The sequence below is a fragment of the Gordionus sp. m RMFG-2023 genome, chromosome 2 (assembly GCF_954871325.1).
Source record: "Gordionus sp. m RMFG-2023 chromosome 2, tfGorSpeb1-WG-v2, whole genome shotgun sequence".
Taxonomy (NCBI): Eukaryota; Metazoa; Nematomorpha; class Gordioida; order Chordodea; family Parachordodidae; genus Gordionus; species Gordionus sp. m RMFG-2023.
In genome coordinates, this window is record NC_088776.1 from 17,699,687 (window position 1) to 17,723,654 (window position 23,968).

At 26.4% G+C, this 23,968-nt stretch overlaps 1 protein-coding gene across 1 annotated transcript in view; it reads right to left on the minus strand.

Moving 5' to 3' along the window:
- The window catches only part of LOC135923839 (NADH-ubiquinone oxidoreductase subunit 9-like), a 30,587-nt gene extending 7,847 nt beyond the window's left edge, over nucleotides 1–22,740 (minus strand). The window contains exons 1-5 of the mRNA XM_065458812.1: nucleotides 22,691–22,740; nucleotides 22,460–22,648; nucleotides 22,280–22,419; nucleotides 12,894–13,019; nucleotides 11,452–11,571 (exon numbers count right to left, since the gene is read on the minus strand). Of these exons, the coding sequence (XP_065314884.1) occupies nucleotides 11,452–11,571; nucleotides 12,894–13,019; nucleotides 22,280–22,419; nucleotides 22,460–22,648; nucleotides 22,691–22,715 (600 nt within the window). The 5' untranslated portion in view covers nucleotides 22,716–22,740. The remainder of the gene's footprint in view (nucleotides 1–11,451; nucleotides 11,572–12,893; nucleotides 13,020–22,279; nucleotides 22,420–22,459; nucleotides 22,649–22,690) is intronic.
- Between the last annotated feature and the right edge of the window lie 1,228 nt (nucleotides 22,741–23,968).

A 23,968-nucleotide genomic window follows, 5' to 3' on the forward strand; every position in this document is an offset into this window, starting at 1 on the left:
TTTACTTCAAGATCGATACTCGTGTTCATACCTGGCCAATACATATAATCCTTGGCTAATGCTTTGGTCTTTCCAGCACCTAAGTGTCCGATGTGTAATTCCTTCAACATAGTTTTTCTCATGCCTGCAGGAATCACAATTTCTTTTTCTTCGAACAAACAATTATTTATAATAGTTAATTCATTTTCCATGTTTTTGTATGATTTGTTTTTTATACCATCACCTTTCCTTATGTCGTTAATAATATCCAATATTTCTTTGTCTTTATATGTTTCCTCTAATACTTTATTAAAATTAATCGGAATATCCCATAAGTCGTCTTTTTGTGTTGTGCGTACTTATATTATCAATAGTTTCCTTATCTACACTGAGTGGTAATCTTGATAGACAGTCAGGAACTGTATTATATTTGCCTGCTTTATGAATTATTTTAAAATCATAAGCTCCCATTGCTATGTTCCATTTTTGTAAACGCATAGACATGGAAATATTTTCTTTTAATCCTTTGGAAAAGATGTAAATCAAGGGTTTATGGTCGGTGATGATAATAAACTTCGTACCTATTAGGTATTCTTGAAATCTTTTGATTGCAAATATTATGGCAAGAGCCTCTCTCTCAATATTTGTGTAGTTTATCTCTGCCTTTAATAATGTTCTTGATGCAAAGGCTATAGGTTTTTCCTTTCCGTTGCTCTCTATATGAAAATGTACTGCTCCAAGTCCACGTTTGGATGCGTCAGCAGCTATACCTATAGGTAAGTTTGGATTAAAATAATTCAATGTAGGAGGTTGACTGATTAATGTTTTTATTTCATTGAAACTTTTGGCATGTTCAGCTTTCCATTTCCATTTTTTTTTTTGACTATTTTGTATAGTGGGTATGCTAGGTCGGCAAAATTATTCAAAAATTTTCTGTAGTAACTTGCCATTCCTCAAAATGTAGAAAGTTCATCATAAGATTTTGGCTCTGGCATGTTGATTATAGCTCTAATTTTATCTCGATTAGATTGTATACCTTCTGCATCTATATCATGACCTAAAAATCTGACGTTGGTTTTCATAAATACGCTTTTTGTAAAGTTTGGTGTGAGACCATATTTTAATATTCTTTCAAAAACTTTCTTTATATTTTCTATATGTATTTCGTCATTTTCACCCGTTATTAAAAGATCGTCAATATAAAATATCACATCTTTCATGTCTCCGAATATTTTATCCATGGTCTGCCGAAATAAAGCAGACGCATTTTTGAGACCAAAGGGTAGTCTGGTAAATCTGAAGTATCCTTTGTGTGTAGAAATGGTCAATATGTCCCTAGAGCTCTTATCTATGGGAATTTGCAAAAATGCGCTCTTGAAGTCGATTTTATACTATATACCTATAAATAAAAAAACAACAGCAATTTTTGAACGGGGAACTAAAAAAAAAATTTTTACACAATAAGGGGAAAAAACTCACTTGTACAAATATATATATTAACAAAAAAAAATTTTTTATAAAAGATAAAATCAAAAAAAAATAAAATAATTAGTTTCAATGTCCAAAATAAAAGATGATGGAGTTGTACTTCCGAAATTTGTAGGAAATATAAACATCTATATTGATTGAATTAATAGATATTTAAGTAAAAACAAAATTACAGATAAAGCTTATATTCTAACACAAAATCTTCCCGATAATATCTATACAAAATTTCAAGCGATAAGTAGTGATGCAGAATTTAACAACTACGATTCTTTTATAAAAAAACTTAAAATATTGTATCCTCAAAAGAATGTCAATAGTAAAATTTTAGAGTTCTATAATGCGAGTCAATCTAAGGATAAGAAATTTATAGAATGGGCGACTAAAATTTGCCAGCTAAGTAAGGCATGCAATTTTACAGAGGATAGAGCTATAGAAAAAATCAAAATATGTACTTTGTCAAAAGATATTAAACTTAAGATAAAAGATCTAGACAAAATAGATGAGATAATAAAAACAGGCAGTGAGGTAGAGGATATTGACACAAATATTATTTTTCAAAAAGCTATTACTAAACTAGACACTTTAGGCTTGGATGATGAACCAAAAGCTGAGTTAGAGATAAAACGTATTATAGAAACCAAGACGTCAGACGCGAAACAAATTAGCAAATACGATAATAAACAATTGGTACACTATGATAATAATTATGTTCAACAATGGGCTCCACGACCATATTTTGACAGTCAAAGATATTAGAGCCAAAAATACTACTATATACCTCGTCATCAGAATTATATAAGATACAACAATCAAAACAGATCCGATACTTACTACAGACAATATTCCAATAATTTTTAAAAAATTACCTAAGACATGAATATAACAACTACAGATTCAATCAACACAGTGACAACAAAAAATTTAACAATTACAGGCAATACAACGAGAGGTTTAATGATGGAAATAATGCAAGAAATTTTGACAGGTACAATCAAAGGTTCAATAATAACAAACAATATAGATATTATAATAATTCACAGCAAAGTCAAAACAATAGAGATTACAGACAAAATACAAATCAACCATATGATAATAGATCACATTACAATAACAGCAAAAATAACGATACTAGAAATCAGATAGAATATGGCAACAAGATTAACACAGTAAACATCGAAGAAGTTGATGAATTTAAAAGTGATAAAGTAGAAAACAAAGATTTTGACTTATTAAACATAAGCGTAAATAACATGACCGAAGATTTTAATGATAATGACAACAACGCGTATAAAGTAACTTTGAAATTGAACAACCTTACAACAGTCATGCAGGTTGACACAGGTTCCAGATTCACAATAATACCTAGTTCGATAGCTAAGAAAGCAGGCGTCACTGAAATGAAGAAATCTAATTTAAAATTAACAGGCTATGACGGCTATCAAATCAAAATATTAGGGACAACGCAAATCAGCGTAAATTACGAAGGAGTAACTAAAAATTTACAAGCGCTCGTTGTTAATAGCAATAAGAGTCCATTACTTGGCAGAACTTGGCTAAGTGCCTTCAAGAATATTTAAAAAAAATTTGTAGGAAATATAGATGATGATTATTATAATAATAAACTTACCAAACTCATACTTAATTGCAAACTAAAAATGGTCGATAAACCCATCTGCAAAACCAATATTAAACTTCGCTTAAAGCAAAATGCTGTACCAAAGATATTATCGCCGAGAAGAATACCATACTCCAGAATAGATATAGTAGGTAAAGAATTAAACAGATGGATACAAGACAAAATAATAGAGCCAGTAAAAGATGTACATTGGGCTAGTCCATTAACTCCAGTCTTCAAGGATGATGGAAGTTTCAGGTTATGTGCTGACTTTAAAGATACAGTCAACCTGCGCTGGAAGATTTCAAATATCCCATGCCAAGAATAGACGATATAATAGCAAAACTATCAAAAGGAAACAAATTCACCAAAATCGACAAGAGCGCATTTTTGCGAATTCCCATAGATAAGAGCTCTAGGGACATATTGACCATTTCTACACACAAAGGATACTTCAGATTTACCAGACTACCCTTTGGTCTCAAAAATGCGTCTGCTTTATTTCAGCAGACCATGGATAAAATATTCGGAGACATGAAAGATGTGATATTTTATATTGACGATCTTTTAATAACGGGTGAAAATGACGAAATACATATAGAAAATATAAAGAAAGTTTTTGAAAGAATATTAAAATATGGTCTCACACCAAACTTTACAAAAAGCGTATTTATGAAAACCAACGTCAGATTTTTAGGTCATGATATAGATGCAGAAGGTATACAATCTAATCGAGATAAAATTAGAGCTATAATCAACATGCCAGAGCCAAAATCTTATGATGAACTTTCTACATTTTGAGGAATGGCAAGTTACTACAGAAAATTTTTGAATAATTTTGCCTTACCCACTATACAAAATAGTCAAAAAAAAAATGGAAATGGAAAGCTGAACATGCCAAAAGTTTCAATGAAATAAAAACATTAATCAGTCAACCTCCTACATTGAATTATTTTAATCCAAACTTACCTATAGGTATAGCTGCTGACGCATCCAAACGTGGACTTGGAGCAGTACATTTTCATATAGAGAGCAACGGAAAGGAAAAACCTATAGCCTTTGCATCAAGAACATTATTAAAGGCAGAGATAAACTACACAAATATTGAGAGAGAGGCTCTTGCCATAATATTTGCAATCAAAAGATTTCAAGAATACCTAATAGGTACGAAGTTTATTATCATCACCGACCATAAACCCTTGATTTACATCTTTTCCAAAGGATTAAAAGAAAATATTTCCATGTCTATGCGTTTACAAAAATGGAACATAGCAATGGGAGCTTATGATTTTAAAATAATTCATAAAGCAGGCAAATATAATACAGTTCCTGACTGTCTATCAAGATTACCACTCAGTGTAGATAAGGAAACTATTGATAATATAAGTACGGACAACACAAAAAAAACGACTTATGGGCTATTCCGATTAATTTTAATGTATTAGAGGAAACATATAAAGACAAAGAAATATTGGATAATATTAACGACATAAGGAAAGGTGATGGTATAAAAAACAAATCATACAAAAACATGGAAAATGAATTAACTATTATAAATAATTGTTTGTTCGAAGAAAAAGAAATTGTGATTCCTGCAGGCATGAGAAAAACTATGTTGAAGGAATTACACATCGGACACTTAGGTGCTGGAAAGACCAAAGCATTAGCCAAGGATTATATGTATTGGCCAGGTATGAACACGAGTATCGATCTTGAAGTAAAAAATTGTGAAAATCATGTAATATTTGGGCATCGAATCCCAATTCAATTCAACATCCATGGGTTACTACTTCTAAACCCTTTGAAAGAATACACATAGACTATACGAGCCCTTTTTATCAAAAATTTTGGTTAATAATAATAGATGCATACAGCAAATTTCCAATAATAACTCCAGTCAAATCTATCACAACAGACATCACTTTAAAAGAACTTACGAAAACAATCAATATTTTTGGAATACCGGAAGAAATAGTAATGATAACGGTACAAACTTCACGAGTCACTAGTTCGATAAATTTTGCAAAGATCATGGAATCAAACACACCCTAACCGCTGCTTACCATCAGCAGTCCAACGGTCAGGTGGAAAGGATGGTGGGTACCTTCAAAATGATTATAAAGAGAAATATGGAAAGAGAGAACATCAATTTAGATATAGCTCTAGAAAGGTTTTTATTTAATTATCGTAATACTCCGAGACAGCTCAACAGGCATAGCACCGAGTAAACTATTATTTTCACATGATACAATGATAAAATGGGATCTATTGATGATGACAAAGATAAAAACAACGAAGAGGATAATAATGGTAGGAGACAACGTATGGTATAAAACATTTATCGAAAACAAATAGGACAAAGGCATTGTCATTGAAAAAGAGAGTGAATTATTTTACACAATAGACACTGGTTGCAAAATAATAAGAAGACATATGGACCAAATAAAAAAAAAGATCATGCGAGACAGTAACGGTGAACGAACCGATAAGAAATTTTGGAAGGGAAAGAGATGAAAGACCTGTAAGAGCAAAACGTTTACCGAGTCATTTCACAGACTATGTAATGAATGTCAAGGAATACAAAAATTATTTGGAAAAACAAATTATAGACAACACGCGATTTAATAAACATTAAAAAATAGAAATAAAAAAAAACGCTAAAAAATAATAATAATAAAAATTCACATTAAAAAATAAAAAATCAATTATCATTCTATCATTATGGACCATTCGATTTGATTCTTATTATAATTATTCTACTATAATTCATTATATGATAATGATAACGAACAAAAAAACGAACAAATAGATGAACAAAAAGACGTATGATGAGACGTTGAGATGATGATGATGAATAGGATAGAAACTGGAATAGCAAAGAATTACTCAGAGAGAGATGTTAAGATGTGTAAATAGTTACAGGCGATTAAATTTAATTTTCATGTTTATTTTCTTATTTTAATGTTATTATGCAAATGTTTTCAATTACTTTAAAACTATATATACTTGTCATTTTTTTATATACAGATACACATTTTTCTTTTGATTGTAATTTTGTGATTTCAACATGCGAAATAGTTTTAATATAAATCGTCACAAATATAGTTTTAATATAAATCTTCACAAACATAAGCGAAGAGGGGAGGGTAGCAACAGTTTGCACCCAATTTTTTGAGGGGGGAATAGGCTAGGGCAAAATGTATTGCCGAAAAAATTAATACTTTATTATAAACCTATTATAACACAATGATATTGTCAAACACAGTGGCCCCTACACTTTCTGAGTGATAGTAGCAAAATACCCTCCTGAAAAGTACCACCCCTCCCCCACCGAAAATAACAGTTAATTATTTTTGATTACCAACCTTGTAAAAAATACATACTTTAAAAATTTTATTTTTTAATTAATAATTTAGACAAATTAGGGGAAGAAAAAGGGAAAGAATTTATAATTTCAACAATATTTAATTGTTTAAATTAATTTTGTTCCATTGATAAAATGAAAAATTATTAAGAAAAAGAGTTTCGTACTACGAAGTCTTGTTTTATTAATTTAATATTATTCATGACCATTTCGGCAGTACATGAGATAGTAAGAATGGTTAATAAATATTTATATAAATTGATAAATTAAGGTAATCAAAAAAATTTTTAAGTAAACGATAAGTTTAAACAAGTTTTTCTAGTCCAAATCATAAGTTTTAAAAATCAGAAGAAGAATGTATTAATATAAATATTTTAATAAAATAAGTTTAACTTCCAGGTTATATGTAATAATTATATCCCTCGTTTTAGCCATATAAATATTTCGAAACTTAGGCATTTCTTCAAAATTTACCTTAAATTTTAAATGGTAAAATTAACAGATATCCTCAATATTATCATCCTTAACATATGTTTTTCCGCCGCTCCCTTTGGTGTAAAAAATGGTTTTTAATTTAAAAATTTTATCGATTCATCATTGACTTTTTCATTAAACTGCATAATGATCAAATCAAGTGCCGTATAAACTGGTTTCATAGCTAAAATATTATGTTTAATAATGAAAGTATATATATACCTCTCCTTTTTGGATTGTAATGTTCGTCTAAGATTCCTAAAACATTTCTTAGTTCTTTTATCGTTTGGTATAATTGAACAATGATTTGATTTATTCATGATAGTAGCACCAAATAAAAGCTACCCTTGAGGTCTCAGCTCTAATTAAAGCCTGCCTATGATCCTTCCATTCATGTTTGAAGCACCATCATAGCTTTGCCCAACTAAGAATTTGAGAGGTAGATTCATGGAACTTAAGTTTGCATATTATATATTTTTTAATATCAAGACCAGTCGTTTACTAACAAAGCTATTGCTTCTTATTTCGAAACATCATATGTAACTTGAAAAACGCCGATTATATTCAATTTAATTTTTAATTTTTTTATAACAATATTTTTCATGATTTCAATGATAATATTTATTACGACAATAGATAAAAATATAATATGGATTATAATCCCTTTTGTTTTCTCTTCTAATATTAGAGATGATAAATGGACAGACCATATTAGAAAAAAACATTGTTGGATAAATTTTAATGATATAAAGAAAAACTATGAAATAGTAGCTTTTAAAGACATTATTAAACTAAATGCAGATTCGGAACCTGTATATAAATTGTATATTAAAAAAAATGAAGAAAAAAGAAGGAAGAGAAAGCAAAAGGGAATATAATCCAAATTATATTCTAATTTAATGCCGTATAAATATTCTCATTGAAACCATGAAAAGTTATGAAAAAATTCAAAAAGAAATTGAATTTACAGGTATTATTATAGTTGATAGTACACATGATGTTTCGAAATAAAGCAATAGTTTTGTTAGTAAGATATATTAAAAATGGTAACATGACTGGTTTTGATATTAAAAAAATATATTATGCAAACTTAGTTCCATTAATCTACCCCTCGATTTCTTAGTTGGGCGAAGCTATGATGGTGCTTCAAACATGAGTAAAAAGACCATAAGAGTTCATGTTTAATTAGTGAGGCCTCAAAGGCACTTTTATTTGGTGCTATTTTCATGATTAAATTTAATTATTGGTTAATTATGCCAATCGTATAAAGAACTAAAAAATGTTTTAGGGATCTTAGACAAGATTCACGTGTTACAATGGTGTTAAAAGATATGCAGTGCTCAAAGCATGTCAGAGTGATGTACTGGCAAAATAGCAACGATTTTTATTTTATATATATAGAAACTGGCTATCATCATATAAATCTGTTGTAAATTTTTAATACGTTATGATGCCTTAAGGGCAGCTTTAACAAATTTAAATGATTCTGAAGATTCTGCCACTTCTATGGCTTCTATTGCTTTTATAGAAAAATTAGATTTTATTAAATCACTTTGTGTAGCTTGGTTTGTAAACAATTGCAAACTATTTCGAAGGATGAGGGGTTGCAATAAATAAATTGGCTTGGCAAAAAATTGCCTGATTAATTTAAGAAATATAATTTAAATTATTGTCTTGTAGAATTTTTTAATCCTAATAGATAATAACACTGATATTTTGAATGTTTTTTTCAAAAGCACAAGATTGAAGGGGAGAAATCTACCTTTTTGATTTTGAAAGTTCTAGACTTCAAACATTACAATACAAAAAGGAGAGTATATATATTTTCATTATTAAATATAATATTTTATTTTAGCTATAAAACCAGTTTATATGGCACTTGATTTGATCATCATACAGTTTAATGAAAGAGTCAATGATGAATCGATAAAATTTTTAAATTAAACATCATTTTTTACACCAAAGGGAATGGCGGAAAAGACATTCGATAAGGATGATGATATCGAGGCTGTCTGTTAATTTTACCATTTAAAATACAAATCAAGTTTTTGAAGAAATGTCTAAGTTTCGAAATATTTATATTATGGCTAAAACGAGGGATGTAATTATTACACATAACGTGGAAGTTAAGAATCTAAAGATTTGTCCGACTCTGAGAATTTTAAATACATTTTATTAAAATATTTATATAAATACATTATTTAGCTTCTTCTTCTGATGATGATTCAAACTGGGAAAACTATTCGTTTTTATAACCTTATAGTTTATTTTAAAATTTTTCTGCTTCATCTAAGAACAAAATTAATTCAAACAATTAAATATTGATGAAATTATAAATTCTTTCGCTTTTTCTTCCCATTATTTGTCTAAATTATTGATTTAAAGATAATATTTTTAAATATATTTTCTATATATTTGTATTGTGTATTAAAAATTGATGCAATTAAATTTAATTTTGTAATTTATAATTGAGGTTGGTAGTTAAAAAATAATAAGCTGTTTTTTCGGAGGGGGTGGTATTTTTCAGGATACTTCCTTTGCTCAGAAAGTGTAGGGGTTACTGCATTCATTGTAAATGGGGAGAGGGGGGTTTAATTGAATTCATGTTCTAAAAAATAACTTTTACATTCATAATATTTTGACGGTAGTGGAGCATTAATAAATTAAGTTATTTTTAAAATTTATGAAGGGAGTACCATTATAATTAAAAAGTTGTAAGTAATAATGTGGAAATCTCGCGCTTTTTTAGAGGGGTAGGTATCTATTTGAGGTGGGTTTGCATCCAGTGAATATCTTGTCATGTAGATGCTGCTGACCTCTAATATTAAATAAGTTTTATTTTTGTAAAAATTCCTTATTCCCCTATACTTTTTTAATCTCCAAAATATTCATCTCAATAAATAACTGTTCAAATAGTAATTAAAATAAAACTGGGCAGTAAATGATTACCTACAATTAAAATAGTAATTTGTAATAGGATTAGAATTTTTAAATAATGTAAATAGTATATAATATTTTTAAAAAGTCAATTTTTTGCTCGTTCAATCATTCGTCAATTCATTTTACGGATAAGAAGAATAGTGAGATGCCCAATATTTCACCACCATGAAAGATTTTTGAAATATAATACCCTGTTAGCTTAGTCAGCACTAGTGGAAGGACTTTTTAGCTTTGTCATGATTTAAATAAATAAAACTTTCAAAAATTAATAATATTAAAATTATGAAAAAGTTTAAATATTAAAATGTATTTTATTCAGGGTTGTGCATTTGACCGGTCAAATATGGTCAAATGTGGTCAAATTCAAATATATGTTTTTTTAAGTTAATATTAACTTTATTTTGAATATAATAGTAAAATGAATCTATAATATTAATTTTTTAAATTCATTGTCATTTAATAACTAACGTGTAGCTATCTGTAGCAGAGTTTTGTTCTGATTCATATTCAATATTATCATTTTCTTTAATATTTTTTAATCAATTTTCCTGATGTCTTAGATCTTAAATCGATTTCTATTTTCATAAGAATAAACCCAATCGACCTATTTCTTTCTAAAGAAAAAGTAGAACTAGGAATTGTTAGTTTCTTAATGGGCAGGGTGGACAAAGTTTAATCTATTAACTTGAGGTCGGAATAGATTGTTTCTGGAAATTACTACTTTCCACATAATTTGCTATATTAAACATACTGTTTTTGCTTCTGAAATTAATTATATCACTTAAAATAATTTGGTCATCACTACCTTGTAAAATAGACAATTCTTGAATTATATCACACGAGTTCTCCTCTTGATATTGTGGACACAAAAAAATAAGCAAACATTGTGATCACATGTATTTACACCGTTTTTCCCTTTTTTAAACATATTTTTAATTTATTTTTCCTTTAAATTTTTTAGTGTTTTTGACCGTATTTGACGGGTCAAATACTCCTCCGGTCAATTGTCCAGTCAATTGACCGACTTGCCAACCCTGATTTTATTCCACTTTAAAAGGTTATTATTTAATAAATTTCCGTATCAAAAAATAGAAGAATGTGTACAAGTATCATCAAAAAAATTTGAATACTTTAGTTAACATATTTTAACCAGCTGGAACCTGGACTAAAAAAGGTTTTCTGTTTTAAATATTATATTAAATGGTTCTGGTTCATATACATTTTAAAATTGAATCCTTCAAGATTTTAAAATGGGTTCTACTTCCAGTTCTTCAATTTATGAGAGCGGGGTTCTGGTTTAAGTTCGAGTTCCAAACTCTGGTTTAACCTTTTAATAATAATTTATTTAATCGCATTTTGTATTATATATTTTTTACATATATCAACATTATAAAAAGCATTTGAAATTGGTAATGCCTATTACCTCAAATAGTATGATTACTTATAATTCTTAATTCAATTAGTAATTTCAGAGAAATAATTAGTAAATTAATCAATTCTTTTTAAAAAATAATTGTGCCCAACCCTAAGACCTCCACAAAATCAATTATAAAAAACATAATAAAATATATATTCATGGACAATTTTTTACCTCATTAAAACCACTTAAAGGAAAATCTTTTCTTAATGGATGTCCTTGAAAGCCATAATCGGTCAAAATGCGACGAAGATCGGGATGATTAGTGAAAAACACTCCGAATAGATCGTATATCTTAAGTTTAAATAAGGAAATATGTAACTTAATTTTAAAAAAAACATTTTCTTATTGATTAATAAATAATTTGTAAAAATATATTTATATTGGATTATTTTATATTAATTTAAAGGCGTCATTAGTTGCTTAGTATGCAGTATGTCTAAATTTACCATTAGTTTACTATTTGATCAAATCTAAATAAATGTTTAAAAAAAGGATGTTAAAATCTGAAATTTTTAGAATATTTAGGATTATTGCTAGGTCATATTTTCTATCGTTATTACGGATATATACTATTCTATTCATTGGTGCAACAATTATTAAATTAGTAAGGGTGTCTGTCACCACTAATATATAAGGAATAGTGGCATATCCATATAGTCATTTAATTAATTAAACTAGCTCAATGTTCGAAATAATTAGTAATGAAATACCATAAGTTTATATTTAAACTTTACCTACCCGAAGTAAGACTCCATTTTAAATTTTCGGACAGAGACTTATTTTATTTTAAAAAAATTCATACTCTTTTTCATCAAATTAAAATATAAACAAATTTTGCATTTAATCGTTTATTTTTCTACTGTTTTCAAATATACAATTTTAATTTTTCTTAATATTTACCGTCATTCATATCTAATTATAATACAGTATATATATCTCATTAATATAATACACAAAACTAAATAACTTCTCAGGATTCAAAAACACCATTTTTAAAAATAATATTTATTTTAAATACAATTGCATTCAAAATATCTTTTTAGCAGGGCCGTAACTATTAGGGGTAAAGGCATTTGAGGGCCATCCTTCTCACTAAATTTTTGGGCCCTTTAACAAATTATTGCAGATATTGTGCTTTTTATTTTCATATACTTAGAGGTAATTTTAATAAAATAAACACAAATTAATCTTAATATTATATAATATAATATAAATTACTATTAATATTACATTATACTTAATAAATAATAATACATTAATTATTATTTATTAAATAATATATTTCGATTAGCATATTTTTATTTATTATCTAACCCCCTTATTCACCATAAAAATGCTGAAATATGAAATTTTCGGTCGAATCCGATCGAAATGTCCGATTTCTATATAAACATGCAAAAAAATTTATACCGCCACCATTTAGTGCCCCTCATAGAATTTACCGCTCAATAAGTTATATGCGGAAGAAATCATTAAATCTTGTGATAAGCAAAAAAAGACTATCTCAACTCTCAATATTAGCTTTTAGGTTTTGTATTCTTCAAAAAATTTGCATATAAATTATTCTAATAATTAGTTGACTATGTGTACAAATATAAGATAAAAAAATTTACCTCCCTTTCAAACCAATTTGCCCCTTCAAATATAGAGCATATAGAATCGATTGGCGTTAATTCGTCGGTGTAAGTTTGAATTCGGATACGAGAATTATATTTGAGGGATAAAAAGTGATATATGATCTGTAGTGGCAAATGCAAAAAATAAATAGTTTTCATTCGTGTCATTAATATGAGTATGGCTAGCAAAACAAAAGCGTCGCCATTGTAATTTAAATCATGGTTGAGCGTTGTCGATAACGTGCGGCATATATTTTTTACATTTTTTAACCATTATTATAATATTTTGATCATTAAATTTGATATGAAAAATAAAATGTATGTGTAATATTATCCGATCCAAAAACTACAAATTCCCAATCATTATTTTATGGTACTATATATGCTACATCTATTTCAATAATAAAATTTAAATATATGTTAGCATCAATGTGTTATTTTTCAACTTTAAATCATTTTTTAAGTGCGTTTTTTTTTATTTTAAAATTTGTCATGAACTTTTGAATTTAATATAATTTATATTCGTTTTTCCATCGATTTTTCATATAAATTATAAATGACATAAAAGTTATGGGTAAAATTATCTACTATTCATAAGATTGGTATTCTAAATATGCTACATACATTTCCGGTAAAATCAAAATTTAAAAAAACGCGCTCAAAAAACGATTCAAATTTGAAAAAAAATAACACATCGAAACTAACATGTACATAAATAATATTAAAAAGTTAATAATTTAATAGATTTTTACTAAAACAGTCGTCATCACGGCGTATTATAGTGTTGATTTTTCAATAAATTAATATGTAATTTTTATTTTATATTTTGAAACGGACCAATCATTTTTCATAGCATCTATTTTGTTATTATATTTTTGTTTGATTATTACATATTTATTTACACATCATATTTTATCAAGTTAAATAAAATATACCTCACTAATTCTATTTAATTAAATAGCCTCGAATTTTCAATATTTAAAATCGTTACCAAATCTTATATTGGTGGAAGACATAACAAAACGACTTTCCCAATTTAAGTGTTTTAGCTCTTAAAATCCTGGATATCCCTGGTTTCTCGGCTTGCAGTGAAAGAGCGCTTTCAGCAACTGTTAGAGCCTTTGCTAACAAACTCGACTCATTATTTATATATCAGAATTATTCACTATGTGATTGATACTATTAAAATGTCATTGATATATCTTTATCATTATATCACAGATATTCGATTGTACTTCAGCATTTTTTAATATTTAAACTTAATAAAATATATGTTTCCAATTTAAATAAAATGCAAATTAATATAAATATTGATTATATTATGCCAGTCAAATAAACTTTTATTTAAGGTAAAACACATAATTTTTAATTGTTTTTTGATATTATAATATCACACTCAAATTTTAAAAAATTTAGTCGGGCAAGAATCGGGTTAAAAAAAATTTGAATTTGGGTTCGAGTCGAGCTTGGACAAAAATTTTTATAATTCGGGCTTGGGTAGCAAAAAATTACTTTGTAGACCTCTGCTACTCACTGGCACAGCATATTAGTTATGCTAGAAAGTATCGTAGTGCTTAAGATGCCTATAAATAATATTCTAAATAAAATAGAAAAAAAATCTTAAAACTTTTTAATAATGAATGGATATACTGGGTTTCCCATCCAAAAAAGGAAAAGTGTCAAACAAAAAATAAAAAGGTTTAATCAAAAAAGGAAAAATGTCAAACAAAAAAGAAAAAGGTCCAATAAAAAAACGAAAATTCCCATTTAATATTACGTTTTCCTTTTTTGATTATGATTTTCTTTTTTTGAATGAGAATTTTCTTTTTTTAATAGACACTTTCCTTTCCTTTTGGGAATTTTTCTTTTTTGATTGGACTTTTTCCTTTTTTGATTGGGGCTTATCCTTTAACCTTATCCTTTTTTGTTTGAAACCTTTCCTTTTTTGATTGGGACTTTTCCTTTTTTGAATGGGTAACCTGTAATTAATGAAATTTACACATTATTAAATCCATTCAGAGAGTCGGTGGAATTTCTCCCCTCTCTCAAAAGGAGTCAACAATAAATTTAGGATTATTATTTCACTGTGAAATAGAAACATATATATAAATCAATAAAACTGATGGCTCAGATATCAACTGCCTAAAAGAAAATATGTAAAAAAAGCTTGACCATCGGTTTCCAATTATTACACTTCAAGTAATTTATTTTATAATAATAAAATTATATTTTAAATATTAGATATTAGCGATACTAATTGATCCAAGATTTCAAAAACTTAAAATTGGTTCAGAATATATAAATTCGAACTCTATGACATCATTGCAATTTTTAATTAAATGCCATATTTTTCTTAGTCAATACAGTATACCAGAAGAGGGTACACTAACTTTTTGGAAAAAAGCGATTGCCAATGTATGCTAATTTAGCTAAGAAGGTTTTTTGTATACATGCAACCAGTACACCCAGGTGAATAATTTTTTCTATTACTGGATTAATACTTAATATAAAAAGGACTTCTTCATGTTACATGAATCTTGATAATACTATTAATTCATGACAATTATATTTTACTAAATCTGATTATTAATTTATTATATTTCTTACTTTATATTTTGCTTGCTTTCCAAATTTATATTTTAATTTGTTTTAATAAAAATCAATAAAAAATTTCTAAAATGTGTTATGTGACTCTTATCTGTGTAAAAATGAAATTCCTTAGTCTACTTCTGAGAATGAGAAAATGCATAAATTTAAATAAGAGTGAGCAGAATATAATTTAAGAAAAGTATCAAACTATATTAACAATGTTAGTTGCAAAATAAATTATAAAAAAATGTATTTTGAAATTATAAATTAAATCCATTTAAAATTTTTTTAAATAAATAGCACGACGGGTCCCCCGCTAATTTATTAGGCGGTGGCAAAATCGGCACGCCACTGAACGCCGATAAAAAAAATCAGCCACGTCAATTGAGGCATCGGCGCATAGGTCTAGATATTCAATTTTAAATGCCGTGAAATGATTTAAAACAATAAGAAAAGCTTTAAATGCATTGAAATGTTCATATATAAGGCCATCCATTCGTTTTTAATACATTTTTTCAGATATCTTTTTAAAATTACCCAGCCGTGCTAATTATTGAAGAAATTATTAGAAAAATAGTAAATGAATAATATAAAATTTGAAAAATTGAAGTTCATAATCATTTCAAAATATACTTAATTGCTTTTTTAGCCTAGACTTATCAACTTTTAAACTAAAAGATTATATTTTGGTTTGTCTTAAGTAGTGCTGTAAAGTAACGTCGTTACTAACAGCGTTACCATTTTGAAGAAAAGGAAAGCCATTCGTCACCTTCTTCTAGTGATAACGATTATCTAATTCACGTCCTTCATTTTTATTTTAAATTTTCGTTTTTAAATTTTCAGTCAAGATTGCTTATCTAGTTAATATTAATTCAATCAATGTATGTAAATTTATATTCTTATTAATATTATTATTTATTTTATAAAAATTATATCAAATGTATATTTTCTTCAGATGAAGATGAGTAAAGCCTGCCTTGGATTTAATATGAAACATTTTTTTACACCAATGAAAAAAGATAAGACATTTTATAAGTGTAAATTGGTCCCAACTCATATATTTTAACCTTAATTGTTGAATAAAAATAATCATACTCCAAACTGTGCAGCCATTTTTAAGGAAAAAAATGGATATCTAATTATACAGGTTATAAGAATTTGGAACTCTTTCTATAACTCCGTGAAATTAATATAGTCATTCATTCTGGAAAATGGTCACAAATTTGACGAATTTTGTGATAAATCTAAATTACAGAGATTTTCAGATAATGACAAGTCGTTCATAGATGAATATTGTATGGCTATATATATATGATTTTATAGGTTGAGTTTGTTCCTATCGATTTTAGAGAGAGAAGAAAAAATGCATTTGGGAAATCCCAAAGATAATTTATAATATTAAAAAAATGGGTTAAATAATTTCATTTTATAAGTCACTTTTTAATGAAATACTGCAAGATAAATATAAAAATTGTACAGCAGCATTGTTCAGAATTTATTTTTTGATAATATTTTATTTCAATTGAATATATATTATCAGCAATAATATACCCGATATTTAAATCAGATTGGCCCTCGTAAAACTAGATATTAGCGAAGGAAGGAAGATTGAACTTATTTCCTGTAGATCTTGACAAAGAAAAGGCAGACTTGATTACTTTAAAAAACAACACATGTATAGATTATTTTTTAATAAAGATTTTAAAAAATTGGATGAGAATTTAATAAAGATTCATTTGACGATGAGGTAAGCTTTTTTCAGAATAAAGATAATTGTTTCTTTAAATAAATCCTCCCATTTAAAATTTTTATTTATTCAATATAATACAACTCTCCCATTCTTTGCGCCAGTTGAACGTGTGTTTAGCACAAAGAGAAGTGTGTTTAGCATAGCATTATTGTTTATCTGATCAAAATCTTAAAAATAAATTGTTGTTAAAAATAAATAAAAAATTATATATCTTATCTTATGATATATTAATTTTGTACTATTTTATTTATAAATTATATGAATAAAATTATTTTAAAAAGTTATCTTATATATTATTTTTTGCATAATTTTATTTATATTATAAAGGGGAAACCGGGGTAAAGCGATTGACGGAACAATGTTAACGCGAGTGACTTCTTAACCCTTGAGCATAAAGACTTTAAATTTGGTGTGAATATGTATTATATCTAATTCCTTACCTATGTTCATCTTTTTAAAAACTTTACCGGTTTGACATATTTTGCCAAAAACCAGTTTTTATCCCAAAAAATTATAAAAATCACCCTGTAGTTTTTTTTCCTTTAGCAAAATATATCAAGTTTCAGAATTTCAAAATTTGCATACATGTTCCTTAAAGATATAGCTATAAAATAAAATTTATCGGAAGTTTATAGCTCAAATAGGAGTCACGCAATAACGGTTTACACAATATATATCATCTTGGGGTAAAGTTGCTATGAGTAAAACGGTTAAAATGTTTCGTCTGATTTAAGCTGTAAAAAATATATTTTTTAAATATTAACATCTATACCCTATAAATAGACTTTTGTGCAAAAAGGAACATTAATAGTTTGTTATTTGTAATAAAAATTTTATAAATAGTCGCTGAGGGGGAAAATAATTGTAATGTACGATTAACCTAAACATTCAAAATGTGCTGTTTTTTATAAAATTTTTAAATTCCGTTTGAATATGTCAAAATTTCAATATTTGATTTATTAAACTATATAATTATGTTCAATTTTATTATAACCATTTTACTGATGTTTAGCCATTTTGCCATGTATGGGGTAAAATAATGAAAATGACACACTTCACTTAATTGATCATCATAGCTCCTTAAGTATTATAGGTAGAGAGCTACACCTTTTTATTAGAAAAGGGATTTGAGTACATATAAATATATTTCAAAATATCATGGTAAAATGCAAAATACTAATCGTTTTATACCGATTTCCCCTATATAGAAAAATTTTTTTTTTATAATATATAATTTTTTAAGTAACGAGTAACCTGTTACTTTTTTGAATAGCCAGTAGTGCGTTCCTTTTTTCAGACGTAACGAGTTTTTAAGTAATGTTTATAGCAATCGTTTCAAGTATTTGATAGCATTGTTATTTAGCGTATTTTATTTTGTTTTCGTTTTTTTGGGGAAAATTTTTTTTTAAGTCTGTTTAATTGATATTAATAGGGGGCTGTTTAATAATAAGTCGATCCAGGACACGCCCGTATTATTTTGTGAGATATTTAATAAGAAATATATTATTATTCTTATTTATGCTTACGATGTATAGTACATGGCCATACCAAGATTCGATAAAGGGGTAGTATTATTTTTTATTTTTGTTCTTAGTTTTGTATTTTAAAGTTTTGCTTATTATGTTATATTGAATGCTAGAATATGACATAACAATTCTATTTTTCTGAAGGCGAGGAGTTTAGTAGAAGGACATTTCATAAATTCCAGAGATCAGTATTAGATATTATAGTTGTATATTTAATATTCATAATATTTCTTAGAGATTTGTTTATGAATTACTTAAGGTAAAATTTTAAAAATCAAATAAAATATTATTTTTATTGAATTGATACCCTTTCTATATGACATTTTAAGGACCTAATTGCGCCTATGTCCAAAAGTTGAATTAGGGATGTGGTATTTGCTAGTTAAAAAATTAATTTTATATATTAAAAATTTCACTATATTATTTTGTATCTATATGTATCAAGATAACCATTAATTTTAAACATGGCTAATATCTTGTGTTAAAAAATACAAGGCATTTTTTTATATTAAATTAAATTTTTCTAAAAATTTATTCAGTTTCGAACGAAAGTGAATACGTTCACCAAAGTGAACACGCTCCTTTTTTTTAAGGTGAACATACATACGATTTTTGTTAACGTTGAACACGTTTGATTTTTTTAGAAATGTTTACAGCACTACTTTTTATATATTGATAATCTATTTAAATACCCAGAATTGTATAAACCTGCACTTTCAATACTTGTGTGTCCTGTAACATACGTTACTATTGAGAGAGCCTTTTCGGTAGTGTTGTTAAAGTAACTGGTTACTTGTAAAACTAGTTACTGATAACTAGTAACTGTGGGATGGGATATTTTTTGGAATGTAATGTAAGGTTATCTTTTAAAATATTAATATATATTATTATAAATCTATTCAAATAATTAATTTTATTTTTATTATAATAAATTAATTTCAAATTAAACTTATTAATTTATTTTGATTAAATATCTGATTCTGTATGTAGGCCTTTTTTTATTAATATTGATAAGAATCAAATATAGAATCATAGCTGTAGTCTGAATTTTGCTAGGGGGAAAGCATTATTGTGTGGGTATTTGCCCCATAAATTTTATTAGTAAGTCCACCTTTGTAGGCCTTTAGCTAGGTTATATTTTTATAAAAATAATTGGGTTTTCATTTTATTTTTTAAATTATAAATTATAGTCGTTATTTCTAAAAATTATAACTTTATCTTTTTTTTCTTTCAAATTATTGTGCATAGTGTGATATATTGAATATATTTTGGAGAGGGGGGGGGGGTGATGGTGTTTAGGAGGGGATTTTTTACTAGTTTAAAATGATATTTACAATAACAAACAAATTTCCAAAGTGGGGATTTCCCCTTTTTTCTCCATGGCTAAGTCTAAGTATAGAATTTAATATAAATTCTAATTCCCACTAGTCATTTAATGAGAATGACATTCAAATGATTCAGAATGATGAAATAAAAATTGTACTACCTCTTTCAAAAAATATTACCAAAAAGGCTTAGATGTTAAAATACTTTAGTCAAGCTTCAAAAAGTATTTTGTATTTCACAGAAGACTGGTTGTACAGACAATATTAGCGTTAAGTGTTTTCTATATAATATTAAAGGGTTGTTAGATCAATTTTTAAAAAATACTCGATTAAGATTTTAGCCAAAATAATAGCCTGAAGATTTTGCTCATTGATAACAGAAAGGTTTGGACTCCTATTTGTTAAATCTCGAGGCTTATATAATATTATTTTAGCTAAAATCTTAATCGGGCCATTTTTTTAACCAACCAAAACTATGCCATTTAATAATACTGCTCCTATGCCTTCCAAAAAAGGTATATTTTAGCATCTAAGTCATCCACACCCAAGCTATGGGAACACACTTTGTAAGATTATTTCCACAAAATATGTCTTAGATAATTGTACTAAATTTTAGTTTGATATATATGCAACAAGATTTTTGTTTAACTAAATATTATAGAATTATCAAATAAATTAAGTTAATTTAATAATTACAATTGCTTTGACTACCTTCTCATGGAATGTTGATGTTCTTGTCATACATTATTCTTAGTAGCAATATAAGATGCCAATTTATAAAATAAATCTGGGTCATCCAAACTAATTAAAAGATATTAAATTATTAATTCTTATTAAATAATGTTATTCTTACACCAAGTGTTCGCATAGAACGTTTTCTCACTCTAGGAAGGCTCATTTTTAAGAGAAACAAGTGTATCCTATTGACAGAAATTTTTTAAATAGTATATTATTAAAGGAAAATAGAAATCTACTAAGCCCAAATTTTCATAAAAATAATCAGTGGAAATATATCATATTCTGATATTTTATTTTGGTGTTAATATATTCTAAACTTCGGTTTTTTTCCCGTGTAATTATATTTTTATATAAATAAATAGTAATTTTTTTATATTAAATAAAAAATATGATGTTTTATATACATGATTTATAAAGTTACTAGTTACTTATGAAATATAACTGCTAATAACCTTTTTCTGAATGTAGCTATAAGTTGTGATTAAAATTAGAGTTATTATCACAACAAACAAATATAAATCCAATTATATTAGAAAATATATTGCTTATATATTCAAATTATGTGTTTAGAAATGAATTGTGATTTTTTTTATTAAGTTTTTTATTTTATAATATTCATGAATATTTATAATAAAAATAAATTCATTTCATCTAATATAGTAGGTGATACCAAAAATTACAATAAAATATTCATAATTATAGGGTTTACTGTTATTTTTGAATAAAAACTCCTCATAAAATGCATAAACATTTTCTTTATATTTTGTTCTCCAAATTGAACATTATAAAATTTTAAAAAATGACATTATATATTATCATTCTTTCAAATTTATTAAAAAATTTTTACACTATTCTAAATAAATTTATTTGTTAAAATAATTTTGTGCATCAATAAATATCACATAAAAATAATTGAAATAATCTTAGAATATAATTTATAGCTAAAAATACATATGAAATTTTTTATTATCTTTGTATTCATAATTAATGGACATCATTGTTAAAATAGATATATTTCTATTTTCATCCATTTAAAAAAATATTTATAAAAAAAGTAAATATTTAAAAAGTAAATATTTATCAATAAAATATGTTCCTTCCAAGTTTCAGCAAATTATGCACATATGATTTACATTTTTTTATTAATATCTTTTATATCAATGAATGAAAAATTTTATTTTAGTGTTTTCAAGATGACATAATTGTCTTTTTAGAAAATAAAATTACTGGATGTCATTCCTTTCAGACCTCTTTCATGAAAAGATAAGTTTGTAAATACTTCTTTTATTAAAAAATATAGCTTATCTCAAGTATTTTATGTTTCTCTGGTTAAAATAACATTTAAAAAATCCATGTGTTAAATCATCAAAATTTTCAAAATAAAAAAGCTTAGACCAGATTAACAAAAATAAATCTTCAAGATATCTGAAAAAGATTGATTAAAATATATATAACCTCAAAACGATATTTCCTAGAAGGCACATCAAGAGCACAAATATCTGTTAAATTTGTGAATTGACAAGAGTGATGATCTTTGAGAAAAGATATCACAGGACAAATTCCTTCTGGGCATATTTTAATTTCCAATTCATCCCCTATAAAAAAAACTTTTCAAAAGCAATTGTTTCAGATTACCTAACGCAATGTTCACTTTTTGCACATACTTTGGTAATATATCTGTGATGTATTGACCAAATTTATTCAAAGATTTAGTCACTATTGGAGATGTTGTTCTAATAATTGCTTTTTTTGTTTCACAGTAATATCGAGGTTTAAAAAGACCTGAGGTAGGGTTGAATAGATTATTTTTGCTATATTGTATTGCTAAATTAATCGATAATAATTATATATGAGTGTTTGGAATACTTTTTAAAAATAAATTTACAACCATTTTGAAAAACACATGTTAAAATGACTATACCAAGCTAGTATAAATGTCACAATAATTATACGTCAATCATAGATAATAAAATTTCAGATATAAAATCATATATTAGTTTGTATTCACCCTTAAGGTAACCACAGTTATAATAATTGTTAGAATATAGGCTAAAAAATATTAAAAAACAATTTTCGCATTGAAAAGAACGAAGGATGCTAAACGTGCTAGCAAGTAAAAATATATTTTATTATTATTAACTAACTTCTTTTTCTCTTTATACACATGCTATATATATACTATATAAAATTATAATATATATGATTAAACAAAAACAAAAAGTAAGGTTACGAAAAATAAAAAGTAATATAAGTTGAATTTGAATTCATGACAAGAATAAAAATATTATTTGAATAAATATAATGAATGTACGTTATATAAATTAAAACATATTACTATTCAATAACCAATATTTTAATTTATTTATTCCCATAATGTAACATTCTCCCTCTTCTACAAGCCTTCCCATAATTTCATCTAAGAAGTCATAGAGAGTTTGTTGTTCAAGTGGTTTATCGTTTTGGTTGTCAATGTTGCATAAGTCATTAATCGTTGGCTTGTCCAAATCGTTGGTTTGTTCGTTTTTGCACGTTTTTGTTTAAATCGTGAGCTTGATATCCATATCGAATGTTTTACAAATCGTGACTTCATGTAGCTTGCTTGTAGTGCTCAGTTGTTATTATTATCATTTTTCAAAATCGTTATTATCAGTAAGTTACGAATAATAAGAAATAATAGTTCATCAAAATATAAAAATAAGTGAAGAATGATAAATCAATAAGATTGTTATATAATATTTTTAGCGTTTTAATTTTTCGCGTTTTAATGACTTTTATTTTTTCGCGTTTTAGTATTTAATTTATTTTTATTTATTTTCAATCTCCGAGGTTAAAATATGCAAATAAAATTATATTCACATTTCCCTCTCTTTAAATAAAAAATTTAAATTTCACACCCTAGTTTTAATTCAAAGAGTGTTATTTTTAATAAAAATTCTTCATAAGATAATTTTTAGAAAATGATCTCATTATATCATTTAAATATTAATCTAATGAAGATGTAACATAACCACTTGTCTTCAAAAGCTTTATTTCAAAAACATTTTTATCATATTAAATATTACTTATAGTTATAAGGATTATTTAAATCAATCATGTGATTTAAACCTTTTAATTCATGTTTTAATTACATTTTAATATATTTAA